At 39.3% G+C, this 22269-nt stretch overlaps 1 protein-coding gene across 1 annotated transcript; it reads left to right on the forward strand.

Annotated features, from left to right (window-relative positions):
- Nucleotides 1–75: 75 nt before the first annotated feature.
- On the forward strand, nt 76–22213 carry DPM1 (dolichyl-phosphate mannosyltransferase subunit 1, catalytic). The gene is made up of 9 exons (XM_060124498.1): nt 76–249; nt 3204–3303; nt 8753–8786; nt 10883–10959; nt 11044–11069; nt 12889–12984; nt 16316–16384; nt 18830–18944; nt 19843–22213. The coding sequence occupies exons 1-9, from the start codon at nt 89–91 to the stop codon at nt 19945–19947; spliced, it is 783 nt and encodes a 260-aa protein (XP_059980481.1). The 5' UTR covers nt 76–88; the 3' UTR covers nt 19948–22213.
- The last annotated feature ends 56 nt before the right edge of the window (nt 22214–22269 follow it).

Here is a 22269-nt window from a genome sequence, read left to right on the forward strand (position 1 = left end):
CTCCTCCCGGCTTTGGTACGTTCCGACGCGTCCTCTTCCCGCGCCGCGTTGACGTCATTCCGCTTCCGGCGCCTGGTGCAGCTCTGCCATGGCCTCCGGGGAAGCGAGTGGACCGTCTACTAGGTCTCCGCGGGAGTCAGAGCCGCGCACCCCGCGACAAGACAAGTATTCGGTGCTTTTGCCCACCTACAACGAGCGCGAGAACCTACCGCTCATTGTGTGGCTGCTGGTGAAGAGCTTCTCCGAGAGGTAGCGCGCCCGGCCGCCCTCCTAGAGGAGTGAGATGAGCTGGCTTTCCCGGCCTGGGTGTCGGCAGTTGGCTGCGAGAGGCGGCCCCCTGCCTGGCTTCTCTTCTGTCTCCCGCTGGAAGCCTTGGGGAGGAAGCCACCCTACGAGGAAGGAGGCGGATACTTCCCGGGTTCTCTCTATGTCTCGGGTTCTTATCTCTGCCCTCGGGTTTTGTGACACACTCCTTTATTATACACTGCCTTATACCTCACCCCGCTTTTTTCTTAGAAGGGCTGGCCCCCCTTTTACTTGTTTGCTTTTATTGTTTTATTTTATATTTGGCATGCGCCCGCAGCATGTGGGATCTTAGTTCCCGGACCAGGGATCGAACCCACGTTCCCTGCGTTGGGAGCTCAGAATCTTAACCACCGGACCGCCAGGGAAGTCCCTAGCCACCCTTTTAATTACTGCGAGGCCGAAAGCCTGACCTCACTCCTCCCTCTATCTAGGTGGTTAGGATCTGCGGCAGGAGCCAGGACTCTCAGTGAGGCCGCTCACTCCCGCCCGGGTGCTGAGGGCTTATGTAAGCATGAGGTTTGGGCTCTGTGGGTTAGGGACCTGCTGCTGGGCTGGACATCCTTTCTGGAGAGGGCAGAAGGGCAGATTCGCTGGTGGATGTTTGATGTGATTGTTAGAAACAGAGATTTTGGAGTTGAATTTGAAAGAGTTATACAGTTTTTTTTAAACTTCAAAAAATCGTGGTATCAGTACGAAGTAACTTGTTTTACGGTTGCACCAATGGGATCATGTGTAAATCTTTGAAGATCTTTCCATATCAGCACATACAAACTTCGCAAATTATTGTGAAAATTGGGTAATATCATATGGCTGTGTTATAATTTTTCTAACCGGGTCATATCAGTGAACACGGATTATTTCCAGAGTTTTTCTGTTTTTCTCTTTTGACTTTAACTTTACAAATGAGAATAGGGACTTTGTGCACAACGTATTTAACAGCATTGAGAAAAGTGCTTGACATGTAAGAAGTGCTCCTTACACATTCTTACTTTTACTAGTATAACGTGGATAAAGTCTTTGTGGTGTAATTGCTGAGTCGACAGAGATGTGCTTAGATTGATACTTAATGATAAATTGCTCTCAAAAAAGATAGTACCGGCTTAGGACTCTCCAACATTCATCAGAGAGGGCCTGTTGCCCCACCAACCAGCCAGTTTTATTAAACCTACATTGTTGGAAATGTTAATTGGTGAAAGATACTGCTGTTTTGATTATAATTCTTTGAATGAAATAACTATCCTCACATTCACGGCTTTTCGAAGTTTTTTTATCCGTAGCTTTTAACCCTTTTTTCTTTAAGTTATATTTTGATTTCTCAAGCTCTTTCCAGATGAGAGAAATTGTCATGTAGCTGATCTTGTTGAAGCTTGTCTTCTGATTATACAATATTTTTTGCTCTATTCTTTAATTTTTTTATGTAGTGCAGTTTATCTTTCAGTAGTTTCTGGGTGGATTTTTTTTAATCAAAATGAAGTTTATTGACGGAAACATCTATTTTCTTTTCAGATGGCAGTCAGGTAATCTAAAGTGTGCTCAGCTTGTTTCCTTTAACTACCTCACCCTCAGGTGGTGTGGGTGCTTTGAAGTGGAGAGGGCAGTAATTTTGCTTATGAATGACTCCATTTGTTTATGAAGTATATCTCTTTCAGAACAACAACTAGAATTAACATTTTAACTTTTTTTTTAAGTGTTTATTGAATGTGTTACAATATTGCTTCTGTTTCATGTTTTGGTTTTTTTGTCCACGAGGCATGTGGGATCCTAGCTCCCTGACCAGGAATGGAACCTGCACCCCCTGCACTGGAAGGCAAAGTCCTAACCAGTGGACCACCAGGGAAGTCCAACATCTTAACTTTTTTTGGCTTTACGAGCCAAATTTAATGCACTGTTGGAAACTGAAGTCATCTTATGTACTCTTAGAAGTTAGGATGTGTTTTGCTTTCTTCCAAGTTTGCTGGGGCCGACTTTTTAAAGCTTTTAACAATAGAATGTGTTTTCTGGTTGATTTCCTCGCATTTGTTTCTTCAAGCAGGACCAGAGGAAGCAGAATGTTGGGTTTCGGGGGTTTGTCTGTATCTCCTTTTCTTTCCTCTTAAGTTTCCCAATAAAGTTAACAAAAAGAATGTTTTCTTTAAAGGGAGGTGGGGAGAGATATCATGGTGATCACAGGTACATCCAAGTATTGTGCTGGCTTGTTTTTAGAATAAAAACTGTCACATGAAGTTAATGGGAACAACGAAAAGATGTTAATTTTGAAGCACTGACATCTTTTGTCATTCTATGCTCTTTTGGTTTTTGGGGGGTGTTGGGTTTTTTTGTTTGTTTGTTTGTTTTGATAGTGTGGGATAATGGGTATAACTGTTTGAAATAGTGATGTAAAAGACTGTCACCATTCTCAAGTGGATATTTTAAGGGTGAAATTAAATTAGATTTATCTATTCATGGATTAAATTAAAAAGAATAATCACCCAGAGCTACTCAGCTGACTTGATATCTTTAAATATATTTTTGAAATATTTTATGTAACTAAGACTTGATATTAAAGTTCCACAATTCCATTTCCCAAGTAGGTATAAAATTTTATATGATATCCTATCGTATATAATATATATGATCACTATAATCTTTTTAACGAAAGAGTATGTTTTCTGTGAGAATTTTAACATATCAGGACTGTATAGCATTTTCCAGCAACGTACGTAGTTGGGAGGTGACATAGTAAATATTTGACATTTATGTCATTTGATAATTAAAGTTTTCCTTGGTGCTTAACATGGCAATAAATTTCCACTTATACTGGGGAGGAATTAGTGATTTTAAAATCATTTTTTCATTTGAGACTACTGTCTCCAAGCAGTAGTTTAAATTTAAAAAATTTTAATTTTTTTTTATTTTAGTGGCTTCAACTATGAAATTATAATCATAGATGATGGAAGCCCAGATGGAACAAGGGATGTTGCTGAACAGTTGGAGAAGATCTATGGGTCAGACAAAATTGTAAGTCATTTTTCTATCATATCAGTTATGTTTATATTGGGGAAAGATGATGGATGAACAGTGCTTAAATTCAGTCTGTCTAGAAACTGAAAAAGTTAAAGAGCAACTTACACACTTGGGGTTTAGATGCATTTTCATTGTGCTTGAGATTTTACATGTCTTTGATATGTTGAGTCAGTGGTAGGTTTACAGCAAGATAGTGAGCCTTTGGATGAACTCTGTTTTTATGTCTGACTCTGCAGATCAGTTTCCTTGAAGGGCAGAATTAAAGCATGATACTGAAATGAGAAGGAATATTGGTAGAGCTAGGTTGCAGTTAGTAATGTGTCTTGTTCTTTAGCACTCCCTTTCTCTAGGTATTCTCATACTGTCAGTAGAGAATCCTGCCTACAGCTAGCTTGTAGCTGGGAAAGGTGACTGATTGTTTTCATGTGAAACATGATTTTTCAGGGAACTTGGCATTTTTATTTTTATCTGTAGAACAGTCTTGTGGAAGTATTTGGATTGACTTTCTGAGTCTTAAACTTTAGATATTCCCACTGTGCCTTAAAGCCTGTTGTTCTTCTACAGGAGTAACTTAGGCAGATGTAGAGTTCATTTTGTAATAGCTTTGTAATTTTTATTTTTGATCAGTATTTTGGCTTTATAAACGTTGGAGCATACTTGTGAGATCACTTCAGCTAATTCTTGGGCCAAAAGCATACATTAAATCCAGGTTTAATTAGAAAACACATTCTAGGCTTTGGGTATTTTGTAATTTGTATAGACCAGAATTTCTCAATCTCAGCACTACTGACCTTGGGACCTGATAGGTCTCTGCTGTGAGGGACTGTCGTGTATGTTGTAGGATGTTAGGATCATCCCTGGACTCTACCCACGAGATGCAGCAGCAGCCCCCCTCCTCAGTGTGGCAACCAAAAATACCTCTGGATAACATCGAGTGTCCCTCCCTTTGTGGGCAAAATTGTCCCTCTTCCCAACAGAGAACGATTGGTATAGGAATAAAGAAGTCTCTTGGAATAGCCAGGACCTGGAAGCAACCTAAATGTCAATCAACAGAGGAATGGATAAAGAAGATGTGGTACATATATATACAATGGACTATTACTCAGCCATAAAAAGGAACGAAGAAGTCTCTTGGAGAACCTTTATTGATATTTGCATTTCAAGAAATGGCAATTAAGCATCATAAAGAGTAGGCTTGGGCTTCCCTGGTGGCGCAGTGGTTGAGAATCTGCCTGCCAATGCAGGGGACACAGGTTCGAGCCCTCCTCTGGGAAGATCCCACATGCCGCGGAGCAACTAGGCCCATGAGCCACAATTACTGAGACTGCTCGTCTGGAGCCTGTGCTCCGCAACAAGAGAGGCCGCGATAGTGAGAGGCCCATGCACCGCGATGAAGAGTGGCCCCCACTTGCTGCAACTAGAGAAAGCCCTCGCACAGAAACGAAGACCCAACATAGCCATAAATACATACATACATACATACGTAAATAAAATTAAAAAAAAAAAGAATAGGCTCTGGGTCCAGATATTCTTGATTAGTCCCAATACTGAAATAATTTCTATGCAGTTGGAGGAGATCTTAGTTGGTGAGAAGCATTTAAAGAAATGTGTTACTCTTATATACACGGTAAATCTATCCTGTACTAGAGGTTCTTTCCATCTCACAGACGAGCAATTCACAGAACTAGCACACCTCAGTCCTCTCTGAATGTCTCCAGATGTACAAGTGTACAGAGGAGGTAAAAACTGAGATTTTCATCCTTCTAGCAGTGACTTCCGATAATGCTAGGTTCATATTTTTGGCCAACAGTTCCTCAGTTTTTAGTAAGTTCTGGGCCAGGGCTACTGATTCACATAATGTGTAGAATACTTTCATTATGCACTTCCATTTAATCTGGGAACATCAACCTAACAGTGTTTTGAATACTTTTGTCAAAGAACCTCAGCCTTGAGGTGTGATTGATTGATCTTAAGGAATGCCTGATGAATTGATCTCAAATTCTAAAACAACATGGTCTTCAAAGGGTTCCACTTTTCCCATCAATCCAACAAAATTTAAAATAATGAGGAAAAAATAGCATTTACTATCATGATTTCCGTGTGGTACCAGGGAAATTCCCTATTCATTCATTATTTTATCACTTTTAGGTCATTTAAACTAGAATATTACGTGTGTGCGCGTGCGCACGCACCAATAACAAGCTATGCCAGGGAGGGCACTTGCTTGCTTTTTAGGTGACATATATATATTTAGTTGGGGGAAAAATTAGGAACCACCTTACAATACCTCAGATAAAATATTCACAGATGCTTTGTTAGCCTTTCAAACTGGCTGAAATGAATATTTTAGAAAAAAAGCTAAGGAAAAAAAAATTTAACTCTTGAGGTGAGGAAACAGACTAGAGGTTAAGTGACTTTCCAAGGGTACATAGGTAATTAATAAATGGCAGGAGTGGGACCATAGAAGAATTGGAGGCACATATTCTGAACTGTTAACAGTGATCACAGGGCAGGGAGATATGAGATTTGGTGGGCTTCTATTATGTTTGATGTACATGGCTTGTTTCATCCCCCAACTTGAGATCAGATAGACTCATCTATATTTTGTCATTATTTATAGTTTAGTATTTTTAAAAATTGTTTTGATAATGAAGTGTAACACACATTCATTACTTTCTAAATGTCAAGCATAACTATAGGATTGAGAGATTTGACTACTTAAAAATATTTGGTTCATCCCCAAATACCAACATATTTTCTCTGACAAAGAGATCAGTATCCTAATCAAATGTACAGAAATAAATATTCATAAAAACAAGAACTACAGGGCTTCCCTGGTGGTGCAGTGGTTGAGAGTCCGCCTGCCGATGCAAAAAAAAAAAAGAACTACAGATGGTCAAAAGTGAAAAAAATATGAGCCTCACTGATAAGAATTGCAAAATAGAGTACGATTAGCCTTTTCTTAGCTGCAGATTTATTTTTATTCTTTCTCCCAACCCGTTTTCGAGAGTACAGTAGAACAGATCCACTCAAATGGTGTTGATCCTAGTGGAAATTGATATCGTTTTCTGAAGTATCACCAAGATTTTCTACGATAAAGATTTTTACAAAGTAAGTTTTTTTGTCAAACAAATCATAGTGTTGTATGGTATTTTCTAAGCAGTTGTGGTAAGCATTCTTCAGGGTATGTGCCCTGTACCCTTACACACACTTCCTGTGAATTCACAGCTTCTTCTGATGACGGCTGAGTGAGGTGAGCTCTGTGTGCCCATTACTGCCCTGGGGTCACACAGCAAATTAGCAGGGGGGTTCCATAGTCATCTACTAAGCCATCCTGCCTCGTGTAAGAAAAAGCAATCATACTGATGTGAGGAGGGAAAAAAAGGAGAGGGGTGGAATTAGCAGTCTGAAAGTAAAGCACAGGAGATGAAACAATTTGAACTTTTTATTACATAAGAAGTAAACAAGTATATTCTTTTTTTTTTTTTTTTTTTTTTTTTTTTGTGGTACGTGGGCCTCTCACTGTTGTGGCCTCTCCCGTTGCGGAGCACAGGCTCTGGACGCACAGGCTCAGCGGCCATGGCTCACGGGCCCAGCCGCTCTGTGGCATGTGGGATCCTCCCGGACTGGGGCACAAACCCGCGTCCCCCACATCGGCAGGCGGACCCTCAACCACTGCGCCACCAGGGAAGCCCAACAAGTATATTCTTGTCAAATGTAAATATTACCAGTAAAACTGAATTGGCCTCTGATGAGCATTTCTTGATCTGCATCCCAGTCCCTTCTCCAGGGGGAGATCCTGGTCCACATTTTGGTATATGTTACCCCAGATCTTTTTGTGCACATGTGTGTGTGTCTACATCTATAGAACCAGGTAATGTGGTTTTATATGTGTGTTTTTGTTTTTGAACAGAAATGCAGTCTTCCTGTATCATTCTGTTACTCTTTTGTTTTTGTTTTTTTTTTTACGGTATGTGGGCCTCTCACTGTTGTGGCCTCTCCCGTTGCGGAGCACAGGCTCTGGACGCGCAGACTCAGCGGCCATGGCTCACGGGCCTAGCTGCTCCGCGGCATGTGGGATCTTCCCGGACCGGGGCACGAACCCGTGTCACCTGCATCGGCAGGCGGACTCTCAACCACTGCGCCACCAGGGAAGCCCTCTGTTACTCTTTAATTATACCTTGGTCGTCTTTTGTCACCAGATTACCTCATTCTTTTAACTGCTCCATGGTACCCTATCTATGTAACGTGGTTTGTATTTTATATAAACTTTTGAACGTTCTGAAAATTATAAATAACAAAATTATCCTTTGTTTGAAAAAAAGATTTTTAGCTAAAACACACGGTTATAGAAAATCTAAGATGAACTTTAAAGGATTTGCTTTTTCAGGGCAAATACCAGATGAGGTCAGTATTTTGTCAGTAACAGTCAAGCACAAAATCAAATAAAACCTGACATGTCTGGTTTGATTTTGTTCAGTGAATAGTAATTATTATAGATGATTGATTGAATGTCTAGTTCTCCTCTATATAAAAACTCATGGGGTAGGAATGTATTTTATCATCTTTGTTCCTCCCCTAGACCTATAGCAGCTTGCGTGTAGTTTTTTAAAAAAAGAGAAAATCTATCCTGTTTAAATTAAACTGGAAATACTTTGGAGATTGCAGTCTGAGGCAACCTGCTTACCCACTGGCAAGTGCCGGGGGGCGGGGGAGGGAGGAGGATAAGAAATGCTCAGTAGTTAGTCTGCTTGAGCCCCCTACCTCAGAAACTTAGCACTAAAACCTTGGCATTCTACTTTTCCAGAAATTTAGAGAAAAAGGGAAATAACAACTAAGTCAGTGTTTATATATGAAGCAAGAAGTGTAGAAAGACTAATTGACAAACTGTAAGGAGAAAGAATTTAATCTTAGGAATATAACCTGAAATCATGTCATTGGACCAATAGAGAATAAGATGAGGTCATCCAAGCATAGAGTCAAGATAAGTGGATGGAGTATCAACATTTAAAATCACAAAGGGAATTGAGAAAACAAGCATGGCTATCAAATATTCCAAAAAGGTATAGAATAAGTGAGTTAAATACTCAGTTTTCCTAGGAAGGAATCAATAGATATTGCTTAAAATGATAAATCAAGTAATAGACATAAAAAAATGTTTTTTTGGTGGATAGCTCTGGGGTGCGGCAGGGGGCGGAGTTTAAGATTTGGTCTGTGGGGTTTGGGTGAAAGAATGTTACTTTTCCTTGAAAGCTATTAAATTATTTGATTTGTTACTAAATGCTTTTTTTACTTTGGCAAAAAATGTTAAGCATATTCTGCTTTAAGGTCTAATAAATGCAGCTGTATTTCTGTTAAAATGAGTGAGCACTTATTAAAAAAGAGTTTTTATTAGTCAGATTTTCGATTATTTGTGTTAAAATGCCATTTCTTATTCTTACAGCTTCTAAGACCACGGGAGCAAAAGTTGGGACTAGGTAAGTAGAACCTCTCACCCCTCATGCCTGCTCCTTGCCTTGGTAAGATTATCCAGTGTGTATTTCCCCAGTTTGGAACAGGGCCAAAATACAGTCACCTCCTGTGATGGTTTTTAATGATCTTAATGATATTCAGATGGTTTAACTTGAATTGCCTGTATGAGGCAAAGCCCACTTAGGAAAACAGAAACCACTGTAATTCTTTCAATATAGGGAATTTAATACAGAGAATCTGGTTACACAGGTGAAGGAATTGCTGAGAAGCCAAATGGAACAGTGGGGCTACTCAGAGATTAGTAGCAGCTGGAGCTCACTACCGCTCCTGGGCTGGAGCAACAATGGAGGAGATGGTGTTTTTAGAGCGGGGAACCCGGGCTGCCCAGAGGAGCTAGAATGGTGGAGTCAGGGATGCTTGGCAGAAGTGGCAGCCATGGATGGAATCTGGTCCATGCTGGGAGGCAGAGTAAAGGGGAGGACACTTGGACTTTTCCCCTTCTCCTTGAGATCTTCCTTCTTCCTGTGCCTCCCAAAGCTGCTTGGAAACCAGTTGACAAGAAAACAAATATAGTACCCTGCAAAGAACAGAGAAGGGATCTAAGGGCAAACATTTAGACCAGCACACTGCCTTAGCTGTAAGTCTTTTGAACAGTTCTTGAAGTTACAAGTTTTTAAAAGGTGTTTATTTTTTTAAAAGGAAGCTTTTCCAGCTTTAAAATGTAAGGGGTTATAGAAAAGCTCAGATGAGGTCAGTCATTCTAAGATGAAAATCTTGAATGCCTTTATTTCTATTGTTGGTCACAGCTGCTTTATGTTGAAAAGTGGTATAATTTTACTGAAAAATTGGGGGAGCATGGAGGAAGCACAGTTCTTGAAAATTGAGTATCTGCTGTCCTGAAGACCCTCAGTTTCATGGCATGATCAAATGTTCTGAATATCTGAATCCAGAAGGTTCTTTGGGATTGAAATAATTTTGAAACTGCCATGAAAGCCACCAAGAATTACTAACCCGTCAGTGGAAATCCAAAAAGCTGTGGGTAGTCATGTTTTTTAAAAATTAATTAATTAATCTGGTTGGCTCTTAGTTGCAGCAGGTGGGCTCCTTAGTTGTGGCTCACCAGCTCCTTAGTTGCGGTTTGCAGGCTCCTTCGTTGCGGCATGCGTGTGGTATCTAGTTCCCTGACCAGGAATCGTACCTGGGCCCCATGTGTTGGGAGCGTGGAGTCTTAACCACTGTGCCACCAGGGAAGTCCCTGGATAATCACTTCTTAACAAAAGAAGTCAGAAGAGTTCTGCCTTTCTAATAAGATACTGTAGTGATTTGGGGCTAGAGAATGCAGGAATTCCCACATCCTGTTCCTGACCAGTCACCCTTACCTGCCAAGTCCCCGAGAAATATTTAAGCATGAGGGTGGCTAAGTAATTGCTAGTTGCACCTTTGGCCCCAGATACAGGGCTCTAGTGTACCAGGCTTCCAGTGTAGAATACACTCACTGCGTAGCTTTTGTGGGAGAGGGGTGATAGGCTGAGCAGAAGCAGAGAGACTGGTTAGGTAGGGATCCACGCATCAGAAGATGGTGCCCGGGACTAAAGTGAAATTGGAGACGAAAGAATGAAATTGAGAGTTTTGTTTTTTTTAAGGGCTTCAAATGCTTGGCCCTTTTATTTATTTATTTATTTATTTTTGGTTGTGTTGGGTCTTCATTTCTGTGCGAGGGCTTTCTCTAGTTGTGGCAAGCGGGGGCCACTCTTCATCGCGGTGCGCGGGCCTTTCACTATCGCGGCCTCTCTTGTTGCGGAGCACAGGCTCCAGACACACAGTCTCAGTAGTTGTGGCTCACGGGCTTAGTTGCTCCGCGGCATGTGGGATCTTCCCAGACCAGGGCTCGAACCCGTGTCCCCTGCATTAGCAGGCAGATTCTCAACCACTGCGCCACCAGGGAAGCCCGAGAGATGTTTTTGATGGAGAATAACAAATAGGATGTTAGAGGACTAATGTATGCTTTTCAGAGGTGCTTAGCAATTTCTTCCCTGTTCAGATATATACCTGAGCATTTCTGGTGATTTCCTTTAATGGATATAAATATTTTCATTTTTAGGAACTGCATATATTCATGGGGTGAAACATGCCACAGGAAACTACGTAGTCATCATGGATGCTGATCTCTCACACCATGTGAGTGGTATATTTCTTTAGAGGCTATTTATGATAGTCTTAGCCTGTTTTACTGACCTACTCTTTATTCTTTCTAAATTTCAGCCAAAATTTATTCCTGAATTCATTAGGTAGGTATTTCTAATATTTGAAAGAATTATTCAAATCATTTACCTTATATTGATTTTGTACTTATTTTCATTTTTCATTCATTAAAAATACTCATGCTATTTTAAGTTTGCTATCAAAAATGAAACCAAGGTATAGCTTTGAGACATGTAAATATTTAGTTATGTGACTAAATGATATCTTTTAGGAGCCCTGAGAGGAGTAATCAACAGATAATTCCTTTGTTACCTAATTCTTACAGACTACAGAAAAATATGAAAAGCAGCTTCCCTGTTAAATGGAATTAAGCCCTGCATCGTAAGAGTAGAACACTATGAATACCTGGGGTTTATTCCAGGAATGCCAAAATCAGGAATCGGTCAAAAAAATTCATTTATCACATTAACAAAGAAAGCAGCATGACTGGGGACTTCCCTGGTGGTCCAGTGGCTAAGGCTCCACACTCCCAATACAGGGGGCCCAGGTTGGATCCCTGGTCAGGGAACTAGATCCCACATGCATGCTGCAACTTAGCGTTTGCATGCCACAACTAAGGAGCCTGCTGGCCGCAACTAAGGAGCCTGTGTGCTGCAACTAGGACCTGGCACAGCCAAATAAATAAATAAATATTTTTTAAAAAGAAAAGAAAAGAAGCGTGATTAAGTCTATAGATGGTAAAGCGTATTTGGTAAAATTCACTAGCCATTGCTAATTAAAATTTTAATGTAGAAATAGAAGGAAACCATACTGAAGGAAAACATACTGAAGACAACCTGGTCCTAACACAAAGGTCTTACTTTTTGTTTTTGTTTTTGGTTTTTTTTGGCCACACTGCGTGGCTTGCAGGATCTTAGTTTCCCGACCAGGGTTTTAGTCCAGGCCTTCAGCAGAGTCCTAAGCACTGGACCACCAAGGAATTTCCCCACAAAGGTCTTATTAAATGGTAAAATGTTGAGTCATTTCCAATAAACTCATCAATGATTATAGGCGTACCACCTATCATTAAACATGGAGATTTTAAGTAATGTTGTAACATAAGAGTTTAGTATATATTGGTAAAGGATACAAAATTACATTTATTTGCAGGTAATGTAACTATATTTTTAGAAAACCCAAGAGACCATGACACCTCTCAGAATAAGAATTTGGAAGCTGTTCTGAATGTAAGCTAAATACACAAAAACAGAATCAGATCAGGTCACTCACCTATTTAGAACACTTCCAGGAGTTCCTGTGAACACATGGGGAAAAATCCACACTCCTTTACTTGCCCCTCAAACCACTCGTGATGTGGCCCCTGCCTTGCATTCTGAACTCATCTTATGCCCCTCCCCCTTGCCTGAAGTGCTCTTTCACTGCTCCTTAATGGCCAACTACTCCTTGTTTGATCTCTGCATAAAAGTCACCTCAGAAATACCTTCTCTGCTTAGATCACCAATACACAAAAGCTCCTTTGACCTGATAAGGCAGTAGAACCAGTGGAGTAGAAAATGGGTGAAAGATACAAGCAGGCCATGTGTAGAAGAAGTCCAAATGGCTAATAAACCTAAGAGAAGATATTCACCCTGGGATGTAGTCAAGGAAATGCAATTAAAATAACCGTGTGTTACTATTAGTTTTTCAAAATTAAAGACATATAGAACAATACATCCAGCACCAATAAGATGATAGAAGATGAACATGGATATTGCTGGAGGAAGTATGAGTTACTACAGCCTTTTTGGAAAGTAATTTCTGGTGATATCTGTTAGAATTAAAAATACTCATAAGCTTCGCTTTAGCAATTCTGTTGAAAGCTCAACAGCTTTTTCTAATTGCCAGCTAATTTATTTTTTTCTGCAGGAAGCAAAAGGAGGGTAATTTTGACATTGTCTCTGGAACTCGCTACAAAGGAAATGGAGGTGTATATGGCTGGGATTTGAAAAGGAAAATAATCAGGTATATATGTATGTGCTCATGATTTCTCTATTTTTTTTTTAGTGTAACTACTAGAAATACGTTTTTAACAGGTATTTGGATTAAATTACCATGCTGCCTTGGAGTTTGTGGGATCAGATTGTAACTTCCAGAAAGTATTCCCAGATAGCTTCTTACCCACAGTTTTTCCTGTGTTACAGTATTGTATTTTGGATGGTTTTCACTTGGGAAAAATTTGCATAAACCTTTGAACCTTTCGTAGAAATGGTCTAATTCAGCACAGTTTGTTCTGCTGGACCTTCAGCTTTGATTTAAGTGAACTATTCATCTATATTTTTGGACTAAATATGTAATTTTTTCCATATATATTTTTCAATAATTTAAGACACTTCATGATTTCAGCTTTTACTAAGCAGCATAAAGTAGTGAGGCTTTGGAGGCAGACCTGGGTTAAAGTCCTGATTGTGTCTTTTAATTACTTGTGTCCCCTTGCATATTTTACCTTTTCTAGGCTTACTTTCCTCATGATAAGATGGAAATAAAACAAACTGTTTCAGTTTTCTATTACAGTGTAACAAACCATCCCAAAACTGAGTGACTTACAGCAACAATTTATTGTTTCTCACAATTCTGTGGTTTGGCTACTGGTTCCTCTGCTGACTTCACCTGGGCTCACTCATGCAGTTTCCTTCAGCTGGAGGCTCCAAGATGGCCTTATTCATATGTTTGGCAGTTGGTACTGGTTGTTGGCTGGGCCATCTCAGTTCTCCTGCATGTGGCTGCTTACCTGGGAAGCTAGATCAGCTTCTTTACATGGCATCCTAAGGGCAGCACCCAAAAGTACCAAGGCTGCAGCTGCAAGGACTCTTGAGTCCTAAGCTCTGGGGCTAACACCAAATTAATTTTTGGTCAAAGCAAGCCCATAATCAAGGGGTGGGGAAATAGAATCCACCTCTTGATGGGAAGACCCACAAAGAATATTTGACCATATTTAATCTATGGCACCTAGGTTGTTGGGAAGATGTGTTTCTATCTCTAAAGGATCTATATAGCTTATTGCTTTTTGTGTAACAACATAACTTTATATAAATTCTTACTGATAGTATTTTTTATCACCCACTTCATTCCTATTGAAGGTTCTGTTAGGTTAATGTCACTTTTGCCTCTTAACTGTTAAACCTTGGGCAAGTATTTCAAACATGTAAGAGCCTCAGTCTTCAGTGAAATGAAGGGGTCGGATGACTCAGTGGTTTTCAATCCTCCTGAGCACTGAAGTCATGTAGGGGGAAAATTATACACAACTGCTCCCTGTTTGTCCTCCCTTTCTTGTGCACACACATACTGCAGACCATTTGAGTGGATCTCCAGAGGTGGTGCAAGAGCATCAGTATTTTTCACAGGCTCCCAGATGATTCTGTTGTGCAGCCAAGGTTGAGAGCAACAAATCAGTGATCTCTCAGGCCTCTCTGAATTGTTCATTAAAGCTACTATTTAAAATCAGGGAGTTCCAGTCAGAGACAATTTACAGCGTTTAGTTGGATCATTTAGTTGTATTGAGTTGTATCTGTCATTAGTTGTTAATGTCTGCACTGACTTTATAGTATAAACTCCTGAGAAAGAGTCTGTATCACTTGCTCAAGGTCTCATTTGTATGGTCCAGAACCAGAATTGAACCCAAGTCTGTCTGACTCTTGCTGCATTTTAATTAAAAGACCCCAATTTTAAAATGCATTATCTTAAATAGATGTACAAATATATACATACAGACACGCACACATACACATAAATACATATACACTCACATTCCTTTGATTACACCCATTTTGGTGGGTAAACCATGTCCTGGAATTTTTTTGTAGCTATTTGAAGGAAAATGTTTCTGTTAGCCATTATGCCAACTATATCCCTAACCATGTTATTTATATGAAATAGACACTCCTGGGACTTCCCTGTCAGTCTAGTGGTCAAGACTCCGCACTTCCAATGCAGGGGGCTTGGGTTTAATCCCTGGTCTGGGAACTAAGATCCCACGTGCTGTGGGGCACGAGGGGGTCGGGGGAGGAAGGGAGGGAGGGGAAGGAGAAGACGGAAGGAAGGGGGGAAGGAGAAGGAAGGAAGAAAGAAAGAAACACTCCTAAGGATTCCCTTGATGGTTACCCTGGCTTTGCAGAGAAACTGTTTTCTCCAGGCTGCTTCCCCTGCTGCCCTCCACACCCCCGCCAAAAAAAAAAAAACACCTTTTTTCTGAATCTGAACACTCTAAAATAATCTGAGCCCACTAAAATATAGCTGCAGTACCAAAGTCATTTTTTCCAAGTGTACTTCACATCTTTTTGAAATGTTAATAATAGCTATTAGTCAGTAATAGATTATAGTTGATTGATACCTAGTTGTGTTTGAAGCACAGATCCTAAAGTCATTGTTATGGACTGAATGTTTCTGCTAGAATTCATGTGTTAAAGTACCTTATGCAGGGAATGTTGGTATTTGGAAGTGGGGTTTTGAGGAGGTAATTAGGTTTAGATGAGGTCCTGAGTGTGGGGCACTTTTGGTGGGATTAGTGCCCTTTCAAGAAGAAACCAAGAAAGCTTGGCCTTTCTCCTCCTACCCCCACCCTCAGCCCCTCTGCCCCCCTCCACTTGAGCACACAGCAAGAAGGTACCATGTGTAGGCTAGGAACAGGATCCTCACCAGGAACCAAGTCTACAGCACCTTGATCTTGCACTTTTCAGCCTCCAGAACTGTGAGAATTGAATATCTGTTGTTTAAGCCACCCAGTCTACGGTATTTTGTTATAGAAGCCCAAGCAGACTAAGAAAGTCTCAGAATGGAACTTTTGGTCAATTTCCGGAGATTGCCAAAAACCAAAACCTTCTCCCACCTGCACACCTTTTTAAAAAAATTTTTTAAAAAGCCATTTTAATGCAAACTGACCTATTACCCAGTTGGAAACTGCCATCACTTGGTGATCTGAATCTGAAAAAGAAACTCCAGATCCCTGATAGATCACATTTGCTGTCTTGACAGATGTTTGTAATTCTAAATCATGACTGTTGGCAAATATGCGAGTTGAGTTAAAAAATCTATTACCATTCTCACCTAGAGTTTGGAAGAATGAGTGTTTTATGGTCACCTCTACATGTCACATTCCAAGAATAAAAATCCCTATTTTCTGAAAAATGAGAACTACCAGATCTCCTTTCACTGATTTCTGTTTGTTCCATAGAATTAACATTTTTGTGAAATAGTGTTGCATTTATGAAGTCAGTGTAGCATTTTTAGCACTCTACACTTGGGTGTATTTCTTTTGTTTAGAAATTGTACTTTATAAAGAAAATCTTTTATTTGGCAGCCGTGGGGCCAATTTTATAACTCAGATCTTGCTGAGACCAGGAGCGTCTGATTTAACAGGAAGTTTCAGGTACAGTGAAAACCTGTGATTGTGTGTATTCTACTATTTACAATTTCTTGCCTAAATTTCTTGCTTTATAATGACTTAAAGAAATACTTTTCGTTTCTATCCCATTTTTGTTCTGGAACGCTAAAAAAGACAGACTGAAGTTGGTTAGAAGCTGCTAATGAAGCGTAAGCATCTTAAGGGAAAATATTGTACTTTTTAAAGAGTATGGATGACAGGTTCGTGTGCTTGTTAACAGTAGTATCGCTGCTCAGCCCTTGAGGGGCCTGAGGTGACCATGGACTGCTCATTCAGGATATTACTGAGATGGGCTTCAAAAACAGTGCCTCTTCCAGTAATTTTCTGCAGCTTATAGCATTGTCCACAGAAAAGTTTAAAATCTTTAATATTTATATAGAGCTTTTTCAGTTTCCTTATTCTCCATGTTTTTTATTAAAAAAAAATTCTTGTTTAAATGGAGCGAAGCCTCCTGCTAGGTCCTTGGGGGTTTTTTATTTTTGTTTGTTTCTGAGGGTGTGTGTATTATCTCTGAAACTATAAAATTTCTGTTCATCTGCTTTAAGGCTGAGACCCATGCATTGGTTAATACTTTCTATTACTTGGCATTTGCTTCTATCCATTAAATAATGTTGATTCTTCCATACTTCATTAGAACACACAAACACAAATTTAGGAGCTGGTTGTTGAAGGTTAACTAGTACCACTAGTGCAGCTGCAAGTCTGTTGGATAGCAGTTCAGAGATAGTAAGACAGAGTCAAAAGTGAAGAGAGGAGCCATCGCAAATTAGAGGTCAGATAATGAAAATGAAACCTCTCTAGAATTAAAAAGTAAATTATTTTGAAAGCACAATTTGGTGTATAAAAGATAGATAGGGACCCCATAAATACATCTCTTCAGTTCTACACTTTGAGGCAAATGAATAATGTGTTATAAAGATCTCTGATTTCCAGAGGAAAAAAAAAGATTGTAATTAAAAAAAAAAAAGATATTGTGGTGGAGGAGGCAGGGGTGGCAATGAAGAGAAATAAATCTTACAAAGTGACTCTTATGGGAATAAAGTGACTCTTACAGGGAAAGAATTCGTAGCCTAATCCTAGTTTTAAAGGTACTGCTGAAACGTTATTCCATTATCCCACCATCATAGTTCTTCCCATAATCCCAGACCTCCCTCCCCTACTTAACATCATTTGACATATATCTTTAGTTTCTACTGCTAAAATCCCAAAACATGAAAAGGTGCCTGAAACACAGTAGGTTCCTCAATAAACATTTGTTATTGAATGAATATTACTACCATCAGAATCTCCTTTCTTCACATTTATTCCAGACTTACTCTTTTGAGTTCTGATGGAGACTGTGTGGGTAAAGGAGTACATACCACTAATCCCCCTCAGGTTCCTCTAAGGACTGTGCTTTAGCCTGATAGCCACCTAAAAGCTTGAAAAACCAAAAGGTGGGGTAACCTGAAAGGAAGCCTGAGAAAATATGTGAGTTCCAGCCAGGTATAAAGCCCTCTGGCATTATAGATCCAGGTGGCTTTAACTACCAAGAGAACGAAGTTACTGCCTCACCTAGCTTTCTCAGAAACAAAAACAGCAAGAAGAAAGAGGTAGAAATTGCTGCCTTTCTACTCACTGAGGCTCAGGGTTTTTTTTGTTTTTTAACCTCAGTGACTCTGAAAATAGGGAGCTCCTGAAGAACGTGACTGAGTTCACCCATAGGACTTCCCAGCTCCTGTCTTTCTTTGTAAATCTGATGAGCTCTGCCTTTGGCCTGCAGTCCATCTAAAGTTAGGGTGTGCATTCGCCCAGTTTAAGTGTCTAACTGCGACCTCAGTTGCTGATATCTGATTCCCACCAGGATTGCCTCATCCTGTGATCCCTACTTCCTGTCTTAACCTAGCTTAACCAAGCTCATCCTAGAGGGACTTAGTTTATCTCAGGAATTTATTCAGATCTCAGGAAATAGGAACTTCATAGACATTTATGAGGAAATGTCTGTTAACTACTTATTTCTTGTTACCTAGTTTATATTGTTGCTTCATCATCTGTCAACTCTTGTTCCAGTATTTGAAACCGTTTCTCCCCTTTCAGCTTTACAAATAAATTAAGAAAATAAAAACTACAAACGATGGGGGCGTTCTGCTCCACATGATTCACTTTATCACCATATTTTTATAATTTCTGATAGTGTGATAGGAAGATAATTCTCTAAAGATACTAAGAATTCATTTTCAAAATCGTCCCAAATTATTTACCAAATATTTTTATGGCCTTTCCAGCTCAGGACAAATGTATCATAATCATCAACTGTGAGAACTTTTCTATATACAAATGGCTGGTGAAAGTTTAAGGTTTTATAAATACCAGTGAACTTTTTGTAAGGTCAGGATACATGTAGGCATGTATATTTATCCAGGTGTTCATATACATTTTAATTTCTTACAGGTTATACCGAAAAGAAGTTTTACAGAAATTAATAGAAAAATGTGTTTCTAAAGGCTACGTCTTCCAGATGGAGATGATTGTTCGGGCGAGACAGCTGAATTATACTGTTGGCGAGGTATGGTAAATAGTGTTATACTCCTCATAAAGAAACAATAGGGTTATACTCTTTATCATAAAAAGGTTAATTTTCATAAACTACTAAAAAAATGTGGAAGGCTTCCAGGTGTCCATGCAAAAGGGTGAAAATTCACATTTCTTTAAAATTAATATATTTGACTTACCAAGATTTAAAGCATAACAGAAGGCAGCATTCCCTTTTAAATAAATAAAAGTTACCGGTATCTTCTTTCTCCTTTCCCTTTCTTCTGACCACTCAGCATTATGGGATGAGTCTGCTGCTTTTCCCCTTGTCTCAGCCATCAGCCACCCTACTTAAAAATGAGTGATGAATCCCTTTTGCCCGTTGCCTATGAGTAAATGAAAAGGGCAAGAATTGGGGGAGCAGAGGGGATTTGTAATATTTCCAGCCGGCTAGTAAGTTCTTAGGGAACACTCTCCTTGTTTAACAATAATATTCTTATTCAGAGCAAGAAAATAGCTAACTAGAATGTTACTACTGTTGTGGAAGTTATAAGATTGTTAACTTAGTGCTAAAACAGTGACAGCTAAATTTGATGGACTACTGAAAAAAATTAGGTGAAAGGCCATTTTACTTCGGGCATATAATTTTTCTTGGAAGCTTGAGTAAACCAACTTAATATTCAGGATCAATGCTTTTCAAAACACTTGTAGCTTTGGCTGGATGACCTATTTTTAGATAGTAAAATGCATGTTTAATTTTGAAGACTTGGAGGTGCACACAGTTGCTGTAAGAATCCCATAATTCGGATTTACCTTGAAGGACTTGCTATCAGCAGACTAATCTTGTTTCTGTTGTATGAGTAATTGTATGCCTGCTATGCTTCCTTTCTAATATTTTTGAAGACTCACTTAACATATATTTTTTTAACTAGGTTCCAATATCATTTGTGGATCGTGTTTATGGTGAATCCAAGTTGGGAGGAAATGAAATAGTCTCTTTCTTGAAAGGACTATTGACCCTCTTTGCTACTACATAAAAGAAAGTTATTCATTTATACTTAATCATGTTCATTTCAATTTAAACATAAAAGAAGCCTGGTTGCTGATTTTTATAAAATGTACTCTTAGAACATAAATCATAAGGTAAGGTAAATTTCATGCAAATCTTTTTTCCTGAGAAACTCCATTTTATATGTCAAATTAGAAAAATGAGCAGCGTTCTCAATTTTCGTTTACATTTTGCTGTACTAAGACCTATAAATAAATGTATATGAAATTTTTGCATAAAAATCCTTCATTAGCGTATGCAAATGCAGGATTTCTTACATGGGGAAGATTTTGAAATATTCTTTATAAAAACTGTATTCAGGGGCTTCCCTGGTGGCGCAGTGGTTGAGAGTCCGCCTGTCGATGCTAGGGGACACGGGTTCGTGCCCTGGTCCGGGAAGATCCCACGTGCCGCGGAGCGGCTAGGCCCATGAGCCATGGCTGCTGAGCCTGCGTGTCCGGAGCCTGTGCTCTGCAACGGGAGAGGCCACAACAGTGAGAGGCCCGCATACCGCAAAAAAAACCAACCAAACAAACAAAAACTGTATTCATAGCTCTGGATTCATACCTAATACATGTCAGAAGTAAGAGGAGTGCTAATTATATTCATGAAATACACATATGATACATGGCTGTTTCTATATGAACTAAAAAAGAAATACACACCTCTGGCCCCCCCCACCTTTTTTTTTTTTTTTTTTTTTTGGCTGTGCTGTGCAGCTTGTGGGATCCTAGTTCCCCAACTAGGGTTGAACCGGGGCCCCCGGCAGTAAAAGCGCCGAGTCCTAACCACCGGACCACCAGGGAATTCGCAGCTGTAGTAATTTTTAAACAACTATGTTTTTTTCCTCAAAATATTTTTCATGTTATTTCAGGACCCTTAGCAAAGCATACATCTTTAGTAACGTGACTAAATCCCCTGTAGCTCTTCTGTTGAGAAAACTGTTCTGCCAGTTGAAATGTTCAGTAAAGCCCTCAGAAATATTCTATTTACCCACCTTAAGTGGGTATTGCAAAAAAGATTAATTTCCAAGTATAGCATAGCTTTTAGATCACGCAGTGTCTTTTAAAATTTTGAGTAAGGCATACTTTGAGCAAATAAGCTTAAGATCAAATTGACTTTCCTTAGCAAGTAAAAGGAAGGGGCGTCTCTAAGTCATTTAATAAGCAGATTCAGTGAACAGTATTCCTACTACTGCATTTTCCTGGCTTAATTTGGCTGCTGAAGAAACTTCAAGTCTGATTTTTCCATTTGCATTTCTAACAGATCCTACCAGAAATGAATACCAGAGTATAAAACCTTTGGTGTCGTTTTGAACATTACCAATTCTCATAGTTGAATCCATAGGACACATTCCAATAAGGGCCTCTACTGTTTCCCTTTTATGCAGAGCTGAACAGCTGGCCCACCATGGACCCCTCTTCCTTGGGGAAGTGACTTCTCTCATCACTACTAACAACTAGAAAATTTATTACCACTGATGTAAAATAATTTTTTTTGAGTGTTTAGATTCTTTCTCGTCTGAGCCCAAAGTTAAATTTTCATTGTCAACTCTGTGGAGCAGAGATTAAATAACCACCTCAGAGAGCCCACTATAAAATACTGTCTTCTCAGACCTCACTAGGGTAGGTACCTTTTGCCTTTGTTTAGTCTTTTGGTTCTTATTCCCACAATCATTACAACACTATCATTATTTACAGTAAATTATTTGAGCAGTGAAAACGTTCACCATTTGGAAGTTATTTAGAAAAGAATCTGGACTATTTAGATAGATTTTTGTAGTAAATCTGGTGACTTAAACACTGTAAAATCTTTTTAAACATTTACATGTGAATCCAGCATCCCTTTTTACTTTGTAAATGGGGCCAAGGATGAAATCCAGATGTTCTCCCTTTGTATTGGTATTATCTCTGTATGAAATCTAAGTATATCTAAGGAAAACTAAATTTAAAATTATTTTGCTTATTTCATATTAGTTCTTGCCTGTCTTCTGCAACATGGAATTAGCTTCTTCATCTTTGTTTCTCTAAATTGAATGTTTTGGGTCCCCTCCTCCTTTTTACAACTTTTTTCAGCTGTTTTCCCTTGAAATACTGATTTGGCTTTTAAAGATATAGTTTATCACAATTTCAGAAATTAACGGAATACTGTGTTGGATGAAACAGCTTGTTAAACCTGCTAACTGAAGCCTTAGACATTGAGCTATATGTAACCACAATTTGTTCTGTTTTCAGTAAAGTCAGATTCTTTGTGGATGTTACGTATGGTTTGAAACTATTTTAACATGAAATTTAGAGAAACAGCAAAAGAT

The sequence above is a fragment of the Lagenorhynchus albirostris genome, chromosome 15, assembly GCF_949774975.1.
Source record: "Lagenorhynchus albirostris chromosome 15, mLagAlb1.1, whole genome shotgun sequence".
NCBI classification, from domain to species: Eukaryota; Metazoa; Chordata; class Mammalia; order Artiodactyla; family Delphinidae; genus Lagenorhynchus; species Lagenorhynchus albirostris.

What these genes read in the sequence shown, in the direction of transcription:
- DPM1 (XM_060124498.1), top strand. Translation starts at nt 89, where the DNA reads ATGGCCTCCGGGGAAGCGAGTGGACCGTCTACTAGGTCTCCGCGGGAG. An exon ending in TCTATGGGTCAGACAAAATT is followed by an intron (nt 3,304 to 8,752) that starts GTAAGTCATTTT and finishes TTATTCTTACAG; the next exon opens with CTTCTAAGACCACGGGAGCA. An exon ending in TTTATTCCTGAATTCATTAG is followed by an intron (nt 11,070 to 12,888) that starts GTAGGTATTTCT and finishes TTTTTTCTGCAG; the next exon opens with GAAGCAAAAGGAGGGTAATT.